Source organism: Emydura macquarii, unplaced genomic scaffold (assembly GCF_026122565.2).
Source record: "Emydura macquarii macquarii isolate MOO-44397 ecotype Brisbane River unplaced genomic scaffold, CSIRO-AGI_Emac_v2 contig_691, whole genome shotgun sequence".
Classification (NCBI taxonomy): Eukaryota; Metazoa; Chordata; order Testudines; family Chelidae; genus Emydura; species Emydura macquarii.
Window position 1 is genome coordinate 9,811,225 of NW_027130828.1, and position 25,001 is coordinate 9,836,225.

At 49.0% G+C, this 25,001-nt stretch overlaps 1 protein-coding gene across 1 annotated transcript; it reads right to left on the reverse strand.

The window, feature by feature from the left end:
• Window positions 1-5,414: 5,414 nt before the first annotated feature.
• Window positions 5,415-21,741, reverse strand: PLPP7 (phospholipid phosphatase 7 (inactive)). Its single transcript, XM_067541931.1, has 2 exons — window positions 21,167-21,741; window positions 5,415-6,278 (listed from the first exon to the last, which is right to left on the reverse strand). Exons 1-2 carry the CDS (start codon window positions 21,615-21,617, stop codon window positions 5,914-5,916), a joined length of 816 nt encoding a protein of 271 aa, XP_067398032.1. The 5' UTR covers window positions 21,618-21,741; the 3' UTR covers window positions 5,415-5,913.
• Between the last annotated feature and the right edge of the window lie 3,260 nt (window positions 21,742-25,001).

Genomic DNA, 25,001 nt, shown 5'->3' on the forward strand with positions numbered 1-25,001 from the left:
TTGAACCTATGATTTAGAAGTTGAAGGATCTGATTCTCCACTGCTCTTCACTTGTAGAGATATTGACACCTGTGCATAGCGGGTGTCAGATGCTACCGAACGGTGGACTTTACCCCCGCTTTGCACAGGTGTGAATAACGGCACAGGTTGTAAGGCAGAGGAGAATCAGGGCCAAAGGCCCTTTTGTGACCTGTTGAAAGGCAACAAAACTTACTCTTTGCTTCTGAGTGGAAAGCCCTGCTTTTAAAAACAACCATGGCTGTGTCTCAGTTCTGAGCGGTAAGCAGGAGTCAGACGCTAGCAAGAAGTAAGCGCCTGTGGTGTATGAAATATAAATGCAGGGGGGCTGATTCTCCTCTCACTTACACCAGTGTAAACACCACTGAGTTCAGTGAAATAACTCCTGATTTAGACCAGCATGGGAGGCCAATCAGACTCTGAATTTCTGTGACTGCAGTGCCACACCATCCAATCCCCTCACCCCACCACCACCACCCTGGCTTATCACGAGCACAAATGGCAAACATCAGAAAAGGAGGTCTGCCTTATTTATACCGAAGCTTAAAGCCACAACAAATCCCCTTAGATTGTACCTTGTAGGATGGAGCACCATGGTCTCCCAGCCGCCACCCACCCACACGTTCCAAAACTACAATCAAAGAGAAAGCTGTTTCAAAGCCCTGGCTGCCTTCCTTCCGTCCGGTCCCCAGGAGCTAATCCCTGACCCATCCATTCCCAGCCCTGCACGCCCATTTTCTAAGATTGCAGTGATTTCTAATGGCAATCTTGGGCTGCCGTGGAGTGGCTCTCCTGGAGGAGAACTGCCCCAGTGCCCTCTGGCAGCTCGCGGGCTCAGGGAGCTCCGCTCAGCCCTTGTGCAGAAGTTGAGCAATGCTGACCAGGGGAACACCCAGGTATCCTGCGATCCCGGTCTGTTGCTATAGTGACAGAGGCAGGCTCCTCTCCTTTGGCTGAGGCTAGGACTGCACACAGCTACGCTGGTTGTTTTCTAACCGTAACTTAGCAGAGAGGCACAAGTCACATCCTTCAAGAGATGCATTAGCCTCCACAAATGGATGTTATGTGCGCCCCCGGGTCCAGTTGCTGCCCTGTGTTCACCTTCCTCCCTGGGCTCTGGGTTCTCGTTGTCTCAGCACGGCACTGTCTATCTAAGAGATCCAGATAGCGGAGGGGCAGCAACTCGAATGGCCCAGAGTCAGCAGCAGGCATTCCACTGGGGGGCGCTCTCTGCATCGGCCCAGCACAGAGGGCGCTTTCAAAGGTGCCCTTATAACTAGCACCTGGGTTACAAGGCCCCAGCTGAAGCTGCCACTCCTGGGAGAGAAGCTGCTGAAGGCGGTGCGGAAAGCAGACAAGACACAGATGCTCCCAGGGGGAAGGGAGGCGAGAAGGAAACTGGCTGGGCTGAAGGTCAGAGGAGCCCTTAGGGAGAGGGAAAGGGAATCCTGGCCAGGTTTAAACTGCCCTTGGAGAAACAGTGCTAGAGGAGCCCTGCTAGGCAAGGGCTCAGCAGAAGATAAACAGTCAGCAAGTGCTTTTCCTCCAGGCGAATGAGCAGCAAGACAGCGAGGCCATTTGACCTGCCAGAACTGCCCAGCCTGGGGGCTCAAGCAGAGTCCTGTGCACCTGAGCAGCTGTGCCAGGGATGGGGGGGCGGGGGGGAGGCTGAGCCAGAGTTAACCTCTTGCTCGCCAGGCACAAGGCAGAGCCCCAGCCCTGTCACAGCTGGACCCGCTGGAGTCACAGCCTGGCGAAGCAGTCACGTTGTTCTGCCTGCGAAGTCATCAGCTTCCCTGAGATGCTGGGTGAGCTGCAGCTTTTTGGCATTAGCTACACACAGTTTGAGCTCTGAAGGAACTCCACTGATGCAACACCCTGGCGGGGGCACTCAGATCAGAGTAGGTGGCCTGATACTGATTTAGCTTGTTCTCCCCTGAACAGGTATCAGAGCGTCCATCCCAGGCAGTGCCAGTGATTTAATTACGTCGATTTCTAAACTGATTTAGAGCTGGCCTACACACAGGGCTGTACCAGCTTCACCAAAGGTGTGGTTTCTGAAGTGATTTAGTTAAAATGGTGCAAATCCCCGTGTGGCCATTCTTACTTCAGTTTAAACCAGGTTGGTTGCAGTTTAGCTTAAGCTGATTACAGGGAGGTCTAAGCAAAACCAAAACCAACCACTGTCAACCAGCTGCCACCTACAGAGCACCACCTCCTGGCCTTCCAACTCCTCCAGAGCGCCACAAAACCCACACCCAGTCCATATCATTTCATGCCCTTCCCCTTCTGGAGGGGCAGCCAGTCTACTTTGTCCAGACACACATTGGCCCTCCAAGCTCCAACCCTTCCTCCTCCTAACCCAGGGAGCCCACAGCCCTCCTTCCTGGAGCCATGGAATACTTCACGCCGGCTTCCCCCGGCTGGGCCCTGGAGCCACCCATTCCAAAGCTTGGCTTGTTCTCTCCTCCTGAGTCAGGGGTCCCCAGCCCCGCTTCCTGGAGCACCAAACAGTCCCTTGCTTCCTGCAGGAGCCAGCCTTGCTCCCCACAGCATCCACCAGCAACTGCTTCCTCAGCCCAGCTTCAGCTTCCCAAGCTTTTGTCCTGCCTGGCACACCCAGTGCATACCCCTAGGCCTGGCCTGACCTGCCTTCCTGTCACATGGGCAAAATCATTTCCCCACCTGGGCAATGGAAGGGGCCAGCCATCATGTTACAACCACTCAGGGACTGAGTGGGGCCAGCTGGGGCCTCACTGTTCCCCATATCACTTCTCAACCATCCAGGGGGAGGATGCTAGACAGCGGCCTGGGCTGGCTGGATCACCTGAGGTTAGTCAGCAAAACTTCTCTGCACTCTCAGGGCCTCCTACTCCTGCTTACACCGCTGTGAATCTCACTCTGCTGAAGCCAGCGGGAGACAGCAGCGTGAAACTGGCGTAAGTGAGAAGAGATTCAGGCCCTAGCAGTGGGCGCCTCGAGTGCAGCTATAGAAGAATCCAGCCCATTAGCAAAGGGGTGATAAAATCTGGGGTTTAGGATTTAGTGTCCCTAAATATTATGGGTTTCCTCATGGAAACCAGGACAGAGGAATCCACTGCTCCCTTCCTGTTAAGACATCCGTTGTCCACCCAGCACAGCTGGCTACACACACCCAGCCTTGGGGCTGCTCACACACACGTCTCAATCTCTCCCTGAGGGTGGAGGGCACTTGTATTAAGTGTGTGGATACCTGGAAAAAAAGAGATGAGAGACACAACAGCTCACTTTTGGGTGTGAATCAGCATCCGTGGGTGTATGCAAAGACCCTTCAAGCCCTTGGGAGGCACAGGAAATGCTGGTTCTCCTTTCTCATCTAGCAGCAAAACCAGACGCTAGATCAGAGTCTCTCTTCCAAAGCGCGGTAATGTCCCCCATAGAAATCAACAGAAGTATTGCCAGTGAATGCAATGGGAGCAGAAGCCGCGCTTATCTCCCGGCCCCCAATGCACACCTAACCCACGACTGCTCAAACAACTGACAGACCAACCCTCCAGCCATCTGGATGCTCTCCAAGAACATTGGTGCTGCTTTCCTGGAAAAGAAACAGAATCCAACTCAGCGTTAGCATCTCCCCTTCCCTGCCATACTCACTACAATCACAAGCCTTTCCCAGAAGAGACTTCCTTAGGAACTGCTCACAGGGGAAGCTCCGTAAGATTCAATCGTCTTGAAATGCAACTAGATCCTAGTAGCTTTTCTCTCGCTGCGCTCTGCCTGCTGTAATTTCAGCCTGGGGAGAGCATTCAGTTGATGCCTTTGAAGGCTCTTTGCTGTCTTCCCCAGCCGGAGATGTCTGCCTGGGAGAGATGCTTCATATTCATTACCACACAACAACAACAACAAATGTTAAATACCTGCAACAGCCCTTAGCTAAATGCTTTCTCTTTCTCACCAGGCAGTTTCTACACAAGTTACGCTCCCCACGGTCTCTCTTACCTGGATCCTATGGAATAATGGTCTGGTCTCTCATTTGGTAGGCAGGTCCGGGGGAGTGGGCAGAAACTTACATCTTTGGGATCCAGACTCCACGTTTCCCCAAAGGCAGCAGGGACGCACAGGTGGGAATGCAGCACCCAGCAGGCTGCCACCATGTGGGGCTAGGCTTGACTGGTTTGTATGATCTAATGAGGGGTGGTAGTCATCAAGGACTCAGGAATGGGAGAAAGGCAGGACTCCAACAAGGAGCAGAGAAGAAGCATCCAACCAGGGGAGTCCCTGATATTTTGGTGGAGTGGGTCTTCCACCAAATGCCAGGATCCCTTCTCTGCAGGGAAAGGAGTCTTTTTAAAACCTGGGGCTTCCCCATACAGCTGTTGTGTTATGCATCTGAGATGGAGCACGTGTACCAAATAGAGTCACAATTCTGATATAAACTAGCCAGTTTTGAAGACAATAGCTTAGAATAACAATGCTTTGCACTTGCCATCCAATAATCTCAAGAGAGTTCACAAACATCAGTTAATTCAGCCTCACAACCTAGGAAGGCCAAGATCATTACCCCCATTTTACAGATGGGGAAACTGAGGCATAGAGTGATTAAGTCATTTGCCCAGGTCACAAAGCAAGTAAGCTGTGCCCAGGTGTAGAAATGACAACTCTAGGCTCCCAATCCCCTGCTCTGGCTAGGGTGACCAGATGTCCTGATTTTATAGGGACAGTTCCGATATTTGGGACTTTGTCTTATATAGGCGCTTATTACTCCCCACCCCATCTTGATTTTTGACACTTGCAATCTGGTCACCCAAGCACAGCATATTCTGTGTGTGCTGGATTGCATTCCACCTGATGCTGGAGCTGCCCTGAAAATCACCTCTTATCGCATTTTATTAATGAATCTAAAATCATAGAAGTTAAGAGGTAGAAAAAACTCATGGGTTCCCATCTAAACCAGTCTTTCAAAATCATCATGACCTGGCACAAAATCAACTCACCCACCCTTGACCATGAGGAACGTGTGTATATTTTATTTGTCCTTCCAAAAACAAATACCCACTCCGCCATTTACCCTAGCTGAGTATAATTGTGAATAGCTGATCTAGGGCCTAATTCAGCAAACTACTTGAGAAAACGCTTAGCTTTAAGTACATGCATAAATCCATCCCTATTCAGCTAAACACTTACGCACATGCTTAAGTCCCATTGGGGTCCAAAAGATTTAAGCACACCTCCGAAGTTAAGCATGTGTTTAGGAGCTCTAATCTGCATCAGGGCCGTGGTTCTGTCTCTCAAGGACCAGTGCAAGCCTATTCCCTGCAGGCATTGGCCAGCCTGCACTTAGAATTCCAAAGCAATGGGGTTTCCACCACTTTCCCTTGGGAGATTCCCCTGATACATGATAAGAAACAAACATGGCAGAAGTTTTATGATTATTTATTATCTGTGAAGTGCTGGCAGAGCGCCCAGCCCCGTACAAGATGCAGTCATTGGGCTGGCAGTCAAAGAAAGCGCTGTCGTGCTTCGACTCAAAACATTTTGCCACCAAGAAGCTAATTAACGCATCCCAAGGGGATGACGGGTTTTCTGAGGACACGCATGGGCGTCAGATGAGCACCATCCAAACAAATGCAGGGGGAGAGCTCATTTTGTTATCTCTACTGCTTAATTCGGTTGCTGTCCAAATGGGACTTTAAAAAGTGTCCATAATACTGTCATAGCTGGCCCTTGATTGTTGCAGCCTAACCATCTGCAACAAACTTTTTTTTTTCAGGCAGGGGAGCAATACTAAAAATAATAATAATGAATAATAATTCTTATGGAAGTTAATTTTTTCCCAATAAATATGAAGAATTATATTTAAAAAATGAGAGAGAGAATCTTAAAGTGTCTGCTAGTTTCCGTCAGGGCTTCCTGTGTTCACCAGATTGATATTAACATCTGACAGGTGTTGGAAGACATCCACAACAACTCCACCAGCCTGAACTGCAAGTAGCCAAAGACAAAGCCGGACAGGACATCTGTGATATGATGCCGTCCAATCATGATGCGGGAAAGCCCCACGAAGAAGGCCCAGAGGACCAGCAGGATCCGGAGGGGGATGGCCAAAACCAGGTGGTTGAGGAAGAACTTGGACACCATAGCGGCTCGGCTGGCATGGCCGGCTGGGAAAGCGTAGATGTCCATGGTCAGGTAATCCAAGAGGCTGGGGTGGACATCATATGGGCCTCTCCGCTTGGCCAGCTTCTGCAATCCAGCCACAATCATGATGTCTATGAACAAGGCTGCAGAACAAGGAAGAAAGACGGAAAGGTCATGGAGACAAGCAGACAGGCCATTGTTATGAGACATTCAGCAAGGTGAAGCGAGGATCTCAAGGTAGCATCTGTCCTAGGGGCAATAATTGTCTTTGCACTGAAGACCTGAGCTCAAATTCCAGCCTGGATGAAAATGAGTTTGGGTGCTCTCAGCCCTTGTCATTGTCAAAGCACTCTATAAACATTAATTAACCCTTCCAACCCTCCCTGTGAAGTAGGCAAGTATTGGGTTAACCCCTTCTCACAGGAGGGAGGGCCTGAGGCACAGAGAAGACAAGTGACTTGCCCAAGATTACAGAGCAAGTCAGTGGCAGTGCTGGGATTAAAACTCCAGAGTTCCTAGCTCTTTGCTCAGACCACCAGACAACAGCTCTCTAGTTTAGTCCTCATTTGTGTGCCAAAGGAAACCACCCCAGGATATGGCACATTCTTCTGTACAGATGTTTAGTTGCAGGTCAGGACTGCACTGCAGTAGCAGAGTTGGCTGGGGGAAGTTTGCACAATCCCTGCCTTAGAGTATGCCTCACTCATGCCAGAACTATTTAATTCCTTGTTCTCGTGATCCCTTAAAGAAAACCAACACCACACAAATACAACAGCCTCTTCCTCCCCATGTCCACCCCAACAAAATTCTATTGAACTGGTGGATTCCACTAGCGAGAGGACATTACGGGATAGCGACAGGTTAAAAATCATATAATTAAGAAAATGGCCTCATCTAAGTAACTAGCAGTCCTTGGGTGAACTGAAAATGAAATGTGGTCACAATTCTCATTGACTTGTCACTTCATTTTCTTTTTTTGGCATTCTCTATGGTGGAACAATGAAAACAGACCAGCCCCCTGTCATATTGTTTCTAGTCAGTTTCCACTTTCGGTGTCCCATGCACAAAGGCTGCAAATTTCACAGGCCAGGTTGGTTTGGTTTTTAGAAAACTCTCTGTTTGAATGAATGAATAAATAAAATACTTGTGAAACCACATCACTTAGTCCTGGATTTGGAAAAAGCTGCTTCTTCTGAGGCCTAGCTTGGTTTGACCAAACACATAAAGGATAAACTCACGTAAGTGAGGGTGAGATGGTCCGGATGACACAGACAGAGTGTGCATGTGAATGTGTGTGTGAGAGAGAGACAGACAGACAGACACACACACATACTGCTCTGTATAAATGTTAAAGACAGTTCTTGCTTTCCAATTGCCACGCGGGTGGTTTCCTGTATCGTTCCTGGCTCTTCTGCCTTAATTGCTCCTGTCCAGAAATAATTTCCGGTCAGGCTTGTCCTCGTCTTGCTCCTTTCCCTCCATCAGACAGGTGCTGTTGATTTTATTCTTTCGTTTTGATGTTGTTTAATCCCCACAACTGCCTTTCTGCAGCGTTTCTAATTAGGTAGAGTGCTGATTTCAGCTCCTTGCTGGGAAGGAGCTGCAGTGACAGCAGATATATACCAATGCAGGCACAGCCTGCTCCATCTGCAGGAATGTCAGAAAGACAGTTGCCTATTTTCTCGGGGACTAACTAAGACTGTTCATTTGAAGCTGCCAAGATTTCGCAGGGATGGGAGGGGAGGGGGTTTCTGTAAACAGGAGAAGGTAAACAACGAGATGACAACAAGATCTCAGATACCTACACACCTCAGCCACGAGGCAAAAAACAAGGGCCCAATCCTGCAAAACTTTACTTGGGTGAGTAGTCCCATTGACATCAATTGAACTGCTCCCTCGGGTAGGAATGATGGGTGCCACAGAAAACCTTAAGTTAGCTAGCTAGTCAGAACAGCAACCTCTGTACAACAAAACCCTGTTTATCCAAATAGAATGGGGGACAGAGGATTTATTTGGCTAAATGGGGGATCTCCTTAAGAGGTCCAGGTGCAGTGAGACAGTGACGCACATGGAGAGGATCACAGCATACATTCAGATAATAGGGAACAAGTCCTCACTCTCTATTTCCAGAGGGTTAGTCATGTTAGTCTGTTTTCAGCTAAACAATGAGAGTCCTGTGGCACCTTAAAGACTAACACATTTATTTGGGCATACGCTTTCGTGGGCAGAAGTTGCATCTGACAAAGTGGGCTTCGGCCCATGAAAGTTTATGCCCAAATAAATTTGTTAGTCTTTAAGGTTCCTCAGGACTCTCATTGTTTCACTCTCTATTGCTGCTCTGTAATATTCTTGTCACAACTGGCTAGCGAATTCTGACCCCTGGGTTACACCAGACTCCTGTGCAGACAGAATCTTCACTAGTTGTGTTCTTCCCTGCACAGCAGCTATCCTAAATACATGCACCTTGCACACACACTCCTCCCATTATATATTTCCATACAGCTTGAATAGCATCTTCCATGCAAAGTGGATCCCATGCAGTTAAGCACCACAAGACCACAGACAGTGCAATGGGGTAACTTAGAGGTAGCACATGGAGGCTGGGATTTGTTTCTGCAAAGCCCAAATGAGGGGTGGCTTGGCTTCAGATCCTGTGTTATCAGAACCACCAAAGGCCATTGCATTGGGATAAAAGATTCAGATTCCAGCTCATCTTTAGTATGAATGAAAGGAAACAGTGTTGTAAACCCATTGTAGAGCACAGAGAACAAAAGTATTCATTCCTAAGGACAAGAGGCAGAGACAAAGGAAAGGAAGAGGAGAGGTTTACGGATGAGATTTGAAATGAGGTGGATCTGATGAGGCAGAGTGATGCAGGGAAGCTGTTCAAGACAACAGAGAGCTTCTCAGGAGAAGGATCTCGCACCAACCATGGTGAGATTGTGAGAAGAAACGCAAGAGTGGGTTCCCCTGTATGATGCACTGGCTGGGCAGCAGAGGAGCTAGCGACAGGATGTCAGGTCCGTTGCTGCTCATTCTGTAATAGTATTTGAACAGACGGGGATTTCAAAAATAGGCCAGCGATCTTTGAACCAGACGTTCACTGTTATTTCTTGTCAGACACCAAATGTTGTCAGCAAAGCGAACAGCTGCAGAGGGCGACCATTCAGCTTGGCTACTCATGATGGGGAAGTCTTGCTTAGTCCGGACAGGGATGCAAGCGATCTCATGTGCTCGGTCTCTCATTTTGCTGCATGCGCTACTGCTGGACAACAGCTTCCGAGCCCTTACCATGGTGCCTGTCATGGCCCCGATTCAGCACAGCACTTAAGCACATACTGAATCAGGGCCTACTATACAATTTCTAGTAGCCAGTCTCTCATATGACCCAAGAAAGTGGCCACCTCTCTCCTTGGGCATGAAGCGCAAGATCTGAGGCTCTGGGACGGGCTCATCTTGTTCTGAAACTGGACACTTGCTTTAACCTCATGACTTACACCAGTGTAATGAAGAGGAGAGCGAGCCCCATCCTTGAAATGGCTTTTGTAACGCAGTCAGCGGCCCATCCCATAGCTGATAGGTCCTAACCAGGACTTTGGGAGATGCCATGTGGCAATGACACTAGGCAGCATAGGTTGTGAGTCAGCCTAGGATAGAGAGCCTAGGAGAACCAGTGGGTCTGTCTGCACCTTTCCAAGCAGCCTCAATAATATTCTTTACAACTGACGCTTGTCCTTCCTCTACCAGGAGATACAAGCTTGGTGCTTTCCCTGTCCTTTTCCCCTGCAGGGCCCCCACATGGGGGGGAGGAAAGGGTACACTTTACTGGGGCCTGGAGGCCCGGCCCAGGCTGCAACCCCCATGGGTATGTGTGTGGGAGGGGGCCCCTGTTACAAGTTTGTACTGGGCCCGAAAAAATTATGCTTGGGCCCTGTTCCCCTGCACTGTCGTCCCTCCATCAAGCAGCTTATTCTGTGATGCAGCTGCAGCAGCCTCAGCAGCGCCCTGGCTCTGAAGCACAACGCGAGGGTTGAAAGCCATGCTAGGAGGCTCACCTCAGCTCCAGAGCACATACCTAATCAGCGCATCTAAACAGCACACAAAGCAAAGGCTCTAACCTTGCCCTCCCTGGCTCTCTGATCCTCCACTGCTTGCCCTGGGGACACACTATGCCAGAGTGAATCTGTGTGTGGGGTTATTACCGTTCTGACAGAGTCAGCAAACAGGCCAGCCTTCAGAAATAGATACAAATGGTGCAGTCACTCAGGGAGCACATAGCCCTGCTCCCAGCCCCCTGCATTCTTGCTTGGACCTAGACAGCTGTGGGCTGGCTGAACTGTCCTGCCCCTTCCTTCACTGTTTCAATCTTGCAGACAGGTGCAAGCAGAATTCTCTCTTCAGAGCTGGCCAGCAGAATGCACAGGAAATACAAAAATAAAGGGTTCTTTTTCTAGCAGGCTGTCTTAACTGCACCTGCAAACTTTGCCAGCACATCCATTTCACCTGGGTAAATGCTGATTTGCAAACTGGCATCTGCATATCCAGTTTACCTGTCCTGTGCACCCAACTGGAGACACAGGCAAATACTTCAGGCCCAGATACTTGATGACTGGAAAATCTGACCCCTGAGACTCTACCTTCTCCAGGATCTGCAGAGGTCTCTAAGAGAGACTGAAATTAGCTCTCCAGATTGCATTTGCACTGATCCCTAGAGCGAGAGGAATTTTTCAGGTTTATAACAAAAATGGCAAAGTATCACCTGAGGCAAAAGTGTGATTGGCTGCAGAGCTGAATTTCTATTGCATTAGTGCCCTTCACCAGAACATTTAGGTGCCATTACATAATTTTAGGAGCACATCAAATATTTCAAGGGAAGGAACCAATTCTTCTCTACCCTCCACCTTAGGTTTAAGCCACTTATTTATGTATTTATTTTGCAAAATGATGTGTGCACAATTTCTCCTGTGATCCAATGTTTTAGAAAAGTGTGAAAGCCTCAGATTTCTTGGGCAAAAATCCCCCAAAGTACAAATTGAGGCTGTTTCACAACTCTACTCAGCACCTAAAACAGAACACCTAGGATCAAATCCTATCTTTCTAGAATAATTCTAGTATCATAGATCACTGTGGTATCTACATAGCTAAAACCTGGCCTCTGATGCTCACCCACTGGATTCCCATTGAAATTAATGGAAGCCACATGGGTAGCTATTAGCTCAACTGAAAAAGAAAGGGTAAATTTACCCTATCTTGTTCCTACTGCATTTAGGAACCACTTACAAGTGGCAGCTCAATAACAACAGAAAGGTAGCCTCCTGCATAGACAAAGGTTAGGGACAATTTAGAAGTGTTAGTACTTTCATTCATGTCTTCAAAAATTATATCTACAATAACACCATTAAAGGGAGTCTGAATAAAAGGACTTCCCTCTGCCACTTCTTTCCTTTCTAGTGCTCTGAGGTGTGAATGCTGCTGCTGTCCCTTTAGGAAAGGGTTCTGAAGTAGATTAAGGAGTGACAATCTATAAGGGAAGAGCTTTCTTTTAAAGGAACAGCAGCACTCGCTGACGGTGAACAAAGGCTGGCTGATTCCCATAGGTTGGAGCCAGACAAGCATCTCAAGAGATATGGCAGATTCGCCGCTGAGACGTTTATATAACTAAGGTCTCAGGTGATCACTGCTAAACAATCTGGGTGCAGACCAAAAAAGACAAAAAGAAAGCCCAAAAACCTGTTGCTCCTGCAAGTACTGACATGGAACCACTCAAATGAGCAACTCTTGGGAATAAGGGCTCTAGGATAAACATGAAACTAAAAATCACAAGCCAGGACCAAAGGTTCAGCTAGTGACCCCCAGGCATCACTACCACCTACCTGTCATGGGGGTAGATAGGAAAAGGGGAAGCTATATGGGTGGAGAACTCACCCACGCAGGAAGAGCTTACAATGAGCTCAGAAAACAGTCTGAGAGTGATACCAGGGGGTCCCTCTGGAGGAGAGTTCCACAGACAAACCCCTGTCCTCGGATCAATCCCTATTTATTATTTGTATTACACTAGAACGCAGAGGTGCCAATCCGAATCCGGGCCCCACTGGGCTAGGAACTGTACAAACACAATCGCTCTGGACAGCTCTCAATAGGTGCTGCTGTGGTAATATACAGAGCCAAAGGCTGATCTAAAACCAAGCATTTTCAAGACTGTGATTCTCATAGCCTGGAAGTTGTGGCTCCAAGGTAGTTCATGAAACGGTTTTCTGGAACTCATGACATTTCAGTAGAGCCGACTGCTTGCGTAGAAAACATCCCAAGTGTAAGCTGCTGTAGAAATTAGTTTCCCTGAACGTGTAGCCCTGGAGACTGTGCAATTTATAACATTTCCGACAAGGAGATAAAATGATGGGCCTGGCGTGCTAAAGCCCTGAGGTCAGTGGCAGCTGGAGGTGCACAGCCAACTCTGAAAGTCAAGCCCTCAATTTCACACATAAAAGAGAAAATGGGGTAATCAGGCTCACCTGCCACGCACATCAATGGAGGCAGTGGCCACACACAGCACAATGAACTTAAACAATAACTAATTATTATATATTACAGCATTTGGGGGTGCTTGTTTTTCAGCCAAAACAGCACAAAGGATTCTGGGATATGGGGTCGCAGAAGGATAATGGAGCGAAGGAATCTGAGGTCATTCGGATTTTAAAAAATTAGACTCCCTCTCCTAGATTATCAGAAACAGCCCTGAGTGAAACCACAGGCTGCATCGAGCCTCCCCCTGGATAGAACATGCCCTTGGGAGCTGGCAATTTGTATCTTAGAACCAATTACTTAGTGTGGCTGCTTCCCAAATTGCTCTGCCATGCAAGGGCTCTGCAATTACTCTGGAGAAGAGGTGAGCAAAGGGTGAGCACAGTGAAAAAGCCTTGTGCTATGGAAGAGATGGGCCTCTGCAGGGCACTTGCATCTGAACATCTGGTTTATTGGGTTGAAGCTTATCTGTTTTCTTACCCCCATGGCCTACAAATCCTGCTAGCTGCATGCAGAGGTGAGTTGACTCGCTATGAGAGCTCTCCCCCAACCATGCAGCTACCTTGGACAGAGGTTGCAAGAACACAGCACTGATAACACCTGTGCACCCCTGGCACCAGAACGGTACTGGTGCATCCCACAAAGGCAGTCATATCAACACAGTGCTAATGCATCCCCTAATGGCGTGAGACCATTACATCTGCCTGATGCACAGGCAGCATCTAGCACGAGACCGCTGCATCAGAGTAACTAGATTTGACTTGTGGTCTGTATCTCTCCTGGGAGGGGAGGTTTGGGCCAGGTGGGGGAATGAAAGGAAAGCGGAACACTTTGCGTGTGGGGAAAAGGAAGAGAAGCTCTTTGTGCTGCTCGCCCACTGGTGATGCAATGCATAGCACCTGGGCAACCCATAATGTCATGATAAAGGCCTAGATTCAGTTAAGTACTTAAGCACATGCTTAACATTAAGCCATACTTCAGCCTATCCCTGGTCAGCAATGCACTTAAGCAGGAGTTTACGTCCCAGTGCCATCAGTGAAAGTGGAATCAGCCTCATAGATTTTTTATAGACTTGAAGGATTTACAGTGCCTCCCGCCTGTAGAACTCAAAGCACTTTACAAACCCTGATGAATCAGACCTCTCAGTGCCCCAGGAAGGATGATAAGGGGGAGCCGGGAGCAGAGACCTGAAATCACGTCTGAGAAATCCTCTGAAAAAGTGGAGCTTTTCAGCTCAGCTCCTGGCAGAAAGAGGAGAAAACCTCTAGCACCATCTTCACTTCCTGCTCCAGACGGACAGGCCGGTCCCTCAGCCCCTCTCTCCTCCCCCTCCCACGCTCCCCACCAGTCCTCTGGTGGCTTTAAAAAAAGCAAATGGCATCCACACTCCTTGTCCTCCTTTACCCTATCTACTGCTCTTGTCAAACTGCATCAGAGTCAAACACACACATTCTCCAGGATTTCCCCCTGGGGCGGGAGCCTCACAGAGGCTTCTCCCAGCAGGAGCAGGATCCATCTCAGCGAACACCTACTTCCAACTGGGTTCTCCTTAGAGTTCAGAGCTGGGGGAGGCAGGTCCAGACAGCTGTCCCTGGATGGGCAGCACAGAAATATGGCCAATTTCCTCCACCCCCACATAACAATCACAGCACTTCCTTGCTCTTTGAATCTGCATTTGACCTCGGAGCATTTTACCCGCTAGCTTTGCCTGGAAGTCTTGGTAGTAAGGCAACTGCATTTTACTCCAGGGTGTAAACTGATACCCTGCAGGGTGTAGGCTCCCCACTATGTCCAACACAGAACAGTTAACTCTGTGCGTTACCACCTTCTTCTGAAGGGTGCTAGTCCTTGCTGAGACAGCCGACCAAACTAGCTGGACCAGTGCTTTGGCCGAGGTCCTACATAGGTCCTGGTTTTTGCTCCTGCAGCAGCAGAGCAGGTTCTGGTGGGTCACTGGGCCCTCCTCGAGATGAAGGGACACTGCAGAGTCACAGGGCGACCCTTCAGTTAACAGGACATATTTGCTGTAGCTAGAGCAGGCGTGGAGAGAAAGAAGAGGAGAGAGGCCAGCGAGTTGGACACAATTTGCTGTTCATCAATGCCTGAACTCATCAGGGAGGATGGGACAAGAGGGGAGCGAGACACCGGCCAAAGGACCTGGGGCTTTTACTGCAGTGCCTGAGAAGAAGAATGAGAGAGATTTATAGCATGATGTGATGAAGAATGTTTACTCCCAGTCTGAGGCAGTGTGGATGTGGGATGCAGAAAGCACTGGGGGGGGGGGGGAGGGGGGGGGGGCGGACGTGTGTGATGTTACCTCTGCTCAATACCCACCATGGGCCAGTCACATTAGCCCACTTGACATTTAAAAGTTTCCAACTCACTGGGCAGACAGGCTGCAAACTTGCTAAGATTTCAGCAGGCAGAACAGATCCCACGAGGGGAGGTTAGGCAAGCGTCTCCTCTGCATTCCAGGGTAACAAGTAGGGGACAGGGATACCTCTGAACAGAGTGTCTGAGCAGGGAATGTACGTGCAAGACGCCGGGTCTTCAGAAGTGGTTTCCTTCAACACTGGACCATAATTTGTCTCTGCTTAATTCAGAAGCTCCCTAGCATATCGGTGGGAGAATAAAAAAAAAATCGATACGTCTGGCCTATAAGCAATCGCACCTGGGACCCACAAGCTCTGCTATAGATGGACTGACCCTGGGCAGGTCTACACTTAAAACGTTGCATTGATGCAGCTGCACCGCTTAAGTGAAGATGCTCCCACGCTGACAGCAGAGATCTCTCCCAGCGGTATAGTTAATCCACCTCCCCGAGAGGCAGTGGCTGTGTCAATGGGAGAAGCTCTCCCGTTGACATAGTGCTCTACACAGGGGCTAAGGTTGGTATAACTACACCACTCAGGGGTGTGAAACATCCACACCCCTGAGCAACGCAGTTATACTGACCTAGGTCTGTAGTGCAGACCTGGCTCCTATCTGGCAACACAACTCTCCTTAATAGCAGAGGAGGAGGCAACTCATTGCCTGTGTTGTGTCCAGGTTACGAGCCATGAAATTCAACGAAAAGGGTACGTCTCCACTGCAGTCACAGGGTGTGATTCAACCGTGTGTAGACATGCCCGAGCTAGCTGTAATCTAGCCAGCTCAGGTACTGGAGCAGAGAAGCCAGGGCAGTGCATGCTTCAGTGTGGGCTAGACCTGTGAGTAGTTACCCAGGGTTCTGGGCGAGTTTGTACAGCCTTGTGGCTCACTGTTACCAGTACCCAAACTAGCTAAGGTATGTCTACACGGGCTGCACTCACACCTCTTAATTGCAGTGTAGACACGCCCACAGATATGTAAACAATGAGTTTGCCTGCACTGCATGGGTATCCACTGGGTACTCACTGAACACCCAGAGTCCTTCCCCTGAATGTACGGGGCTCAGTATAAAATCAGTGATGAATTTGCAGGATTGTTCCAAAGTCCTGCTCAGGAATCTATAGGGGACTTCTCCAGGACATTACAGCCTGGTTCCCCACCCCTCCTGGCTCCCAGGGGCTTCACAGATCTTAAGGCTGGCTCTGCTCTCCCCCCCAGCCTTTCACCCTCATTCAGGCAGACAGCCAATCCTCACCCCGACACTAAGAAACCCCGGATCCATCCACTTCATTCAGCGCTGCTTCTTTTGACGGTCATAAATCCCTAGTGACAATGCCAAGGAGCCAATGTACAGCTTAGGTACAGCATGCAGGGCTGGTAACGGATGGTAACCCCGTATTTAACACCCCAGCTCCTGTAGCTTCACTGAAGTCAATGGAGCTATGCCAGCCTGCACCAGCTAAACAAATAAAATTCTCCCCACCACCAAACCTCATTACATTCAGGAGTATCACGATTCAGTTGGATACTAATGGGGTGACAGGCAAATCCTGAGGGCTAGGAAGGGGAAGGACAGCATAGGCTAATGGGATGAGCAAGTGACTAGGCATGAAGTCCAGCAAGCCACAATCAGACGTGGCACCGATGCCACAGAGCCGGGGGGCCTGAGTCTCTGCTGACATGCACCTTGCGTAAGCATGTATGTCTGTGCAAGCTGAGTGCAAAATGCCACCAAACCAGCATGGGAGCACTTTCCAATCACCTTGCACTGGTGCATAGGACTGCACCAAGAACAAGGCGATGGAGAATCTGGCCCCTGAAGCCCAACTGCCTGATGTTACAGAGCCCAGTGTAACAAACCAGGTTTCCCACAGCCAGCGTTTTACACTGAGGGTTTAACAGGCTCCCCTCAGCCTGGTTACTAAATAAAATTAACCAAAAGGGGGGTTTGTGCAGCCAAAGTCTGTGTCCCACAGGCTTCCAGGAGGGATGAGCCCCTGGTACCAGCCCAGACTCTTCACAATACCTCAAGCCTGTTCTCTTTTCACTCATGCTGGTGTAAATCAGGAGTAACTCCACTGAAGTCAGTGGTGTAAACAAGAGCAGAATCAACCGCTTCCATGTGCTGGGGGAATTACCTAGTTCCCTGAGCCCAATCAAGCTTCCCTCATGGCCAGAGCCCCTGACAACTCCTGCACTGGGGGAGTGGTAACCCACTCCGTGACAGAGCCTGGATGGGACCCCCATCACACCGCTAATCCCAGCCCCACCACCACTCAGCATCGCCTTGAACAAGGCAGCTCTCCTCTCTCTGGCTCAGCTTCCCCAGCGATACACTGGGGATGATATTAGCTCCTTCCCTCCTAACAGGATTGTGAGACTTAACTAACATTCGTACAGCATTTGGACATCCTTGCATTAAAAGGTGCCACAAGAAGATTCACTATTATTATTCTATTGTTATCCCCAGAAGTACGCCTTCTGCAGGAAGAAATGATTTAAAGAGCCAGTGCCTTCCCTGAATCACTAGCAGGGAGCTGGAGCATTTACATTTAAGGATGGTTTTTGAGTAGGGGAAAGGGGTGAAGATGGAGTTGAATACTATCAGGGCCCAATGGGCAGCGTCCTTTGAATCAGAGCTTGCATTAGAATAAAAAGAGGCCCAACGCTGATCAACAGAACCAAACTCCCTCAGGCTTAGGAGATTCCTGGATCCAGAAAGAGCAACAGTTTATCAAGCTCAATCTGTTTAGTTTTAACAAAGAGAAGGTCAAGGGATGACTTGATCACAGTCTATAAATTTGGTAACAGAAGGTTCTTCAATCTAGCAGATAAGGTATAACAAGATCCAGTGGCTGGAAGTTGAAGATATTTAGATTATTGAGACTAGACTAAATTTACACTAGAAAAAAGGTGTACATTTTTTTTTAAAACAGTAAGAGTCATTAACCATTGAAACAACTTACCAAAGGAAGTGGTGGCATCTCCATCACTGGAAATTTTAAAATCAAGATTGGCTGCTTTTCTAAAAAATGTGCTCTAGTTCTAACAGGAATTAATTCAGGGAAGGCCAATGGTCTGTCTTACACAAGATGTCAGACTAGATGATCGCAATGGTTCCGTCTGGTTTTATAATCTACAATTCTATGAACTTGGGCCCATTTCTGTGAAGTGGATCAGAACCAGAATACCAGATTCCATCCCCTTCCAGCTTTGGGGAAGTTTGGATCTGGATCGGAGCACTGGCCCCAACTTGCCAACGGTGACGCTTTTTTTGCGAGTCCCATGATAGTTGGTTTTTTATTTTTCTTAAAGACCCAGTTGCTGGAGTCAGATGATTATCTGAAAATCCCAGCTCTCATTTTAAAAATGTACGTTTCTAACCCCCCTAGTTGCAGAGAAAAGATTGAAGATGTGACTCTAAATGCTCCAACAGCAGAAGACAAATAAAATGAACCCAAATTGTATGCTTTTAAATCTCATGATTTTAAGCCAATCATGATTTTGGGGGCCTGATTTGTGATTTTTGAACAGATGAGATTGTCAGTACCCAGGCCCCGCTCTCCTGAAAGTGTGTTCTAGCAGAGAAGCCCGTATAACGGGGACAGATACCCTCTTCTTAGCAACAGGCTGTGACCCTGATTCTTTACTTCGGTTGCTTAGCATTTGTGGCTGGGGATGAAGCAGAGGTGAAGTAATAAACCCCAGCACGGATGGCAAGTGCACGGGACAATGTGAATCCACTAGGCCTGGGGAGGGGAATAAAAATCCACAGCTGGGATCCATTCTATGGGGAGGGAGAACAGGGCAGCGCAGGGCTAGATTTCAGCACCCCCACCCCAAACACTCCATCATACAACGGGGACGTTTTCACCCAGGGCCACAGCTCGGGGGTGCGTAGCCCTCTCTCCTTCTGCAGCTGTGCCTCTGCCAGGTCCCCCGTCCCATCTCAGCAATCTCCTTACTCCTTCCCTTTGCAAAGCCTGATTACAAATCCTAAACAAGCGCTCTGTGATGGGCTGGCTCAGTGCCCAGAGACTGCATCAGAAATTCTGCTTGCTGTATCAAACTCGGAGGGGGTTGGGGGAAGGGAGGAAAGCCAAGTGGGACGAACAGCCTTGCTGCTTCCCCTTCTAAAGGGTCAGGGCGAGGATGAAAGAGCTCATTCCCTCGGACCCACCCCCACCCAGAAGGGTTTTGCATCAAGTACAGCTGGACTTGAACTGCACATGGAGCTGAGACGAAACAAAAGGGTGATAGAGGATGTCAGACGGTATTAGCAAACCAGGTTTCTTGCAGGGAGGTCTAGTCTGTGATGGGAGCCTGTCTGTCTCTTTCCGGAGATTTGAGAAATGTAAAAGGCCACTGAAATACTCAGGGATCTGTCTTGGGGAAAAAATCCCAGAAACTCAGTGAAAAGCAACAGACGAAGCAGAGGAGCAGGCAGACAAACCTTCGCTGGCGAAGTCATGCCCTTCTCATCCCCTTAGTTCTTATAGCAACCAGCTGGGTCCACTAACCCCACATCCCCAATCAGGCCTTTTAGCATGGCAGCACTTAGAAATTATGGCAATCAGCACTCTATAAATAGGTAGATCTCGGTTCTTCTAATCTCCGTCATTTAACCAGCCACACCTGTTTGTATCAGTGACCCCACTGTATAAGATAATGGCAAGTCTCGGTGGGGGAGATGATGAAAATGTGGCAAGAGGGGCACAAGGGACAGAGGTATCTCTGTGCATCTTGTTCCAAGTCTCCTGCGATGTTTCTAATATGCCCCCATTTGGAAACTGCCTTGTTACTATGGCAATGGGGGATAGACGCTGCACCACATCCTTTGATCAATAGGGAATGGTGTAACCAGCCTCTACCCAGCTCATGACAAAAGAACAAAATCTAGAATAATTATTTTTTGGTGAGGGTCACTGGCTCAGGTTTTGGGGAAGCGCAGAAGAGGCTGTTTTAGGCACCACTTCAGAACTGAGGGGACCTTCTGACATGGGCTTTGTGCTCCTACAAAGCCAGGGGCTAGCAGCTTTGGGGCTAAGTGTGAATAACCTGGGATGAGGGGGCAAGCTTTCAAGCCCAGGGACTCCTTTGCACGTGGAGTCATAGCCTTGCGGTGAAAAGGGCAAGCAACTCCCCCCCCCCCCCAAAAAAAAAAAAAAAAAAAAAAAAAAAAAAAAAAAGTGAAAGCTGAAATGAGCATTTGATCTTCACTGGATCATAAATGTTTAAGGGCCCAGGACCACAGGCTTCCCAGGCTCCACAGGCTAGCCTTGCACAGGAGATGTGTGCAGGCTCTGCCAGTGGCCTTTAGTCCCTTTCCAATTGGTCCTCATAGTCTTTTAAAAAGAGTTTTTCTCTGCTCAGTAGGGTGACGCAGAGCAGCAGGTGATGGTGCAGGGCAGGCACCTGCTGAAGGGAGGGAGGAAGATCAAAGAAGCAGGGGAGAGAGGTAGACAAGACTCCCCTTGGGGCAGCAGAGGAGTCAGTCTAGTCAAGGCAGGGAGAAGGGGGATGCAAAAAAATTGCAGGGAGAGCATCAAATGTGGGTGACTCTGATCCTCATTTTACCTTTAACCACCCTTGACTGTAATCTTAATTTATTATCTTTAAATATCTTCCCCAGTTAAGCCTCTGAGGGAGACAGATATTGTTTAAATAAAGGATCTGGCTGACAACGTTGAAGCCGTAAGGTTTTCCTGCCCATAGGTTTGGTCACTGATACGTCCCAGGTCCCATTCTGCAATTCTCACATTGCACAGGACCTTACTCTAGGAGTGGCCAAATGGAAGCCAGCTGCACTTCTTCTGCAGCAAGGCACAGAACATAGCCTGCGCCCTCTAAGTGCTTACGCTGTGCCCATCACCGTGGTATCAGAGCACCCTCCCGCACTCATCAGTGTGGTATCTCAGCGCTTCCTGGATCTGCAGAGATGGCTGATAAATGCCTTGAACCTCTGAAACATCAATTTTCTGAATCTAAGTTTATCCCCTCTTCCTTAAAACACCCTGGGGCCCCTTTTCAAGGCTGGAGATGGATGAATAAGACGCCCGGGGGGAGGAGAGGGGAAGACTGCTGTCCCTTGTGAGTAGGGGCTGGGCTTTGAGCACAGGAGGTGGAGTATTTTACTCACCTAGCAGCAGGTTCATGAGGACCTCCTGTCCCGCCAGCGTGCTGCTCTTCACCAGGCAGATGAGCGTGCCCCCGATCCAGGGTACACCGTGCCCGGTGATCCCAATAAGTTTGATCATGGAGCGGGCACTGCCCCAGGATGAGGCACTGCTGGCACAAACTCCCAGCCTCTTGGACATGCAGATATCGATGGCCAGCAGGGAGTTGAAGGCAATTCCCTTGAAGGAGGGGTTGAGCTGCATGCAGTCTTCCTCAGGCAGCTGCTGTGACTGCCTCTGCTCCTTCGTGCCCTCGTTTTGGGCAGGAGCCGGACCAGATTGGCTGCTCTGCTTTTTGCTGGAGCTCCGGGTCTCCTGGATGCCTTTCATGGGCTGGTTCAATGAGAGGAACTCGGCCCTGTTCAGGACATTGTTCCGCTCTCTGGCTCTGGACCGGCTTTGGTTTGCTGGCATTGTGGAATCTGCCTAGACGAAAACTGCTTTCAAAAATTATAAAGGAGAGAAATCCTTCTCCCCTTCCAAGCAGCTTTCCTGCCCCCTCTCCCCTTAAGAGAGATGAATTTGGGAAGCTACCCAGATTCCCTTCTTGTGCAGTCTCCCCCAGCACAGAGCGCAGCTGTTAAATATAGAGTAAGGAATGCACATGGCTGTTTACTTCATGGGCCTAGCAAGCTTGGAAGAAAAATTAATGCCAGGCTGGGCAGCCAGTCCAGCACCAGAAAAAAGGCTAAACAGCCAATGGATACAGAGAAGAGGAGGGGAATTCTGTGTGCCAAAGGTTGGTTGCTTCTGGCCTGGTCTATTTAAATCTTCCAATTGCTTATATCCCCCAGGCTGCAGGGGAGACTGGGAAATGTAGTTTTTCACCATGATTCTGCAGTCAGATTTAATGGAGGAATTAGAGCTGGAAAAGATCACCCCATCCCCTCTCCCTACCCGGGCAGGATTGTTCCCTGCAGGCCATTGCGCAGCCCAAGGTTTGAAGTCTCCAGCACGTTCCATCCAGCTGTTAACAAATATTAATTATGTCTCATATTAATTATGCCTGGCCTGCGCCTTGTGCTGCTCTCCTACCATTTGCAGCCTCTTGTGTCTCAACTCAGTATAAACCTTCTGCCAGGCGCTGTCAGCAGCAAAAAGGGCTGAGTTCAGTTTTCTAGGGATTCCTTCTGAAAACCTGAACAGAGCGTCGGAGTTTCAACAACACCAGGTCAAACCCCTGCTTAGAAACTTGGGAAACTCTATATATGTCACCCTGGGCACCCCTGATAGGTAGCACTTCCCCTGAGTCCAGGGATTTAAAACAAAGAGAACTTTATGGGGCGGGGGCGGAGAGGAGAAAGGGGCAACAGAATGAACTCAGGAAAGCCAGCAATTAATAAGTGAACATTATTAGGTACGACTCTTCCCCCTTACTCCAAGGTGTCTTAGCAGTACTCCCAAACTCAGTCCTCCTAATGCGCTTGAGTAATTTCTCTCCTCCCCAGGTCCCCCACTCACAGTGTAGTGTCCTGGTCAGTCTCCAGCCCCTAAGGGAAGTGTTGCCTGGGCTGTGCCGGAGGTGTAGGGGGATGGATGTCCCCTACCACCTGACCCAGCTGATTTCAGTTGTGATTGCTGGGTAGAGGCCTGCACCAGAGTCTCTCAGGTAGGCTGCTGCTCTCGATGGCTTCAGCCCAAACCACCTCAACACTGCCTCTGTACTGTCTGCCACCTCAGTTCCCTGCATTGCCTCTGTTTACCTCCATCCACCACCTCAAAGCCAACCACCATCTTGAAGCTACCTCTGTGTAGAGAAGAGTCAGTGACATATAGCATCCCTAACAAAGCCCCGACCACCAGGAAGGGACTCTCAACAGAAGGTAGAAGCCAGTCTATCCATTCAAATTACTTATTTATACATTGTACAGTAACTGCTACTAAGCTGTGCCAGTCCACAATCTTGGTTAGGGTGACTTCTCACCCTTGGCATAATTAGTGCAATTCTTTTGTCCTTTCATTTCCCACCACAGATAATAGCATTTTACTGCCCCCAAACGCAAAACTTAATTGTGTTTGAACCAAAAGGCACCAAACTGTCACATACCTAAAATGCAAATGAGGCCAGGCCCATTCAGTCATTTCCCCTTGCTCACCAGTAGATGCCAACAAAGAGCTTCCTGCCCTATGGAGCCCTCAAGCAGCTCTGGGCTACTCTTCTCTCTGTTCACCAACAGCTGTCAACAGCGAGCTCTCTATACTTGCTTCAGACCACAGGGCTTACACATCTGCACAGGGGCTCAGATCAAGCTCCCTAATGCAATACACACAGCAGAGGACAGCAGAGGACAGCTTGGACCAGCCCCCACCCAATTTCTCCCCCTAGTGTGGGTTGTAGCCCCACCTCAGTGGATCTAAATGCTGTTGGGACCAGAGCTGTTGCCATTTAAGACTTGGATCCACAGCTCAGTGGATCGGTGCTTACTCCGGCACTGCTTGGAGAGGAATTGGGCGTCTCCAGGGACATTTCTCAGTAGCCCTGCTGTAGGCCAGGCTGAGACTTTTGGAGGGGGATGCCTTTACAACTTTGACCCTCCATATGGTGAAAGGAGCAAGATGGATGGTATTGCTGGATTGGCCTTCAAGTCACAAACCCTCTTCACGTGCCTCAGTTTCCACATGTCAGGTGGATATAATAGCCACCCAGCTTTGTCAAGGATCTTGAAATCCTCAGATGCTGGACAGGTGCACTTCTCGCACATGCACATTCCTTGGCTCCAGAGCCATTTATCAATACAAGTGCTAAGTCGTAAACTGCATGGGAGAGCTTAAACCATTAAATAAGAGGTGGTTTGGGCTTTGGAGGATAATAATAATACTACTTTGCACTTATTGCACCTTTCATCTGAGTCTCTCAAAGTGCTTGACAAGAATTAATTAAGCATCAAAACTGCTATGGAGGGAGGAGGTCTAAGACGCTGTTACAGACAAACTGGCACAGAGAAGTTAACCCATGACATGACCAGGTGAATCAGTGGCAGAGATAACAAGGGCCCCCAGGAGTCCCAATTCCTAGCTTCTTGCTCAAACCACCAGATATATTATTTACCTCTTAGCCACAGAGGGGGAATTTATTTCAGTCTAATGCAGCTTCTCTGCCTCTGTTGCCCAGAGATCTGCCACTGTTATGTGACGACCAGCTTGGGACAGAGCTTTTTCATTGGGTTGCAGCAAATCTAGCCCTGCCATTCCCCTCTCCAAACACACCCACCCCATCCCAGGAGCCACACCCCTGCTTGGCTTGTAAAGATAGCTACTATACAGCTACACACAACCACACCCATGCATACAGACGGACAAGAGCTTCTATTTGATCACTGAGTTATGCAGCCGCATTCTTACAATATCAGAAAAGTCAATATCCCTATTACTAGTGGCCTGCCCTTACCCTGTGCGGAGGTACCATGGCATGGGAAAAATCGCAGCCCACGTGCCATTGGCTAGACGAGTCACCGCTTTAACTTCATTACAGCTGTCACTCTTTTGCTGCATGGCCCAACCATTCCTGCCACTGGGGCATTGCTGGAGGGGGTGGGGGGAGACCAGATGTCCCGATTTTATAGGGATAGTCCCGATATTCAGGGCTTTGTCTTATATAGGCACCTATTGCCCCCCACTCCCTGTCCCAATTTTTCACACTTGCTGTCTGGTCACCCTAGGTGGGGGAGGAGGTTGTTGTTGGGCAGTTTCCCTAGTGGAGTTGCCACAGGGAAAAAATATGTTGAAAGCAAACACTGGGGGTTAATTTTAAACCTGATGAGTCTCTCTCCTGCCAACTACTTTCCAGTACATGGGGGA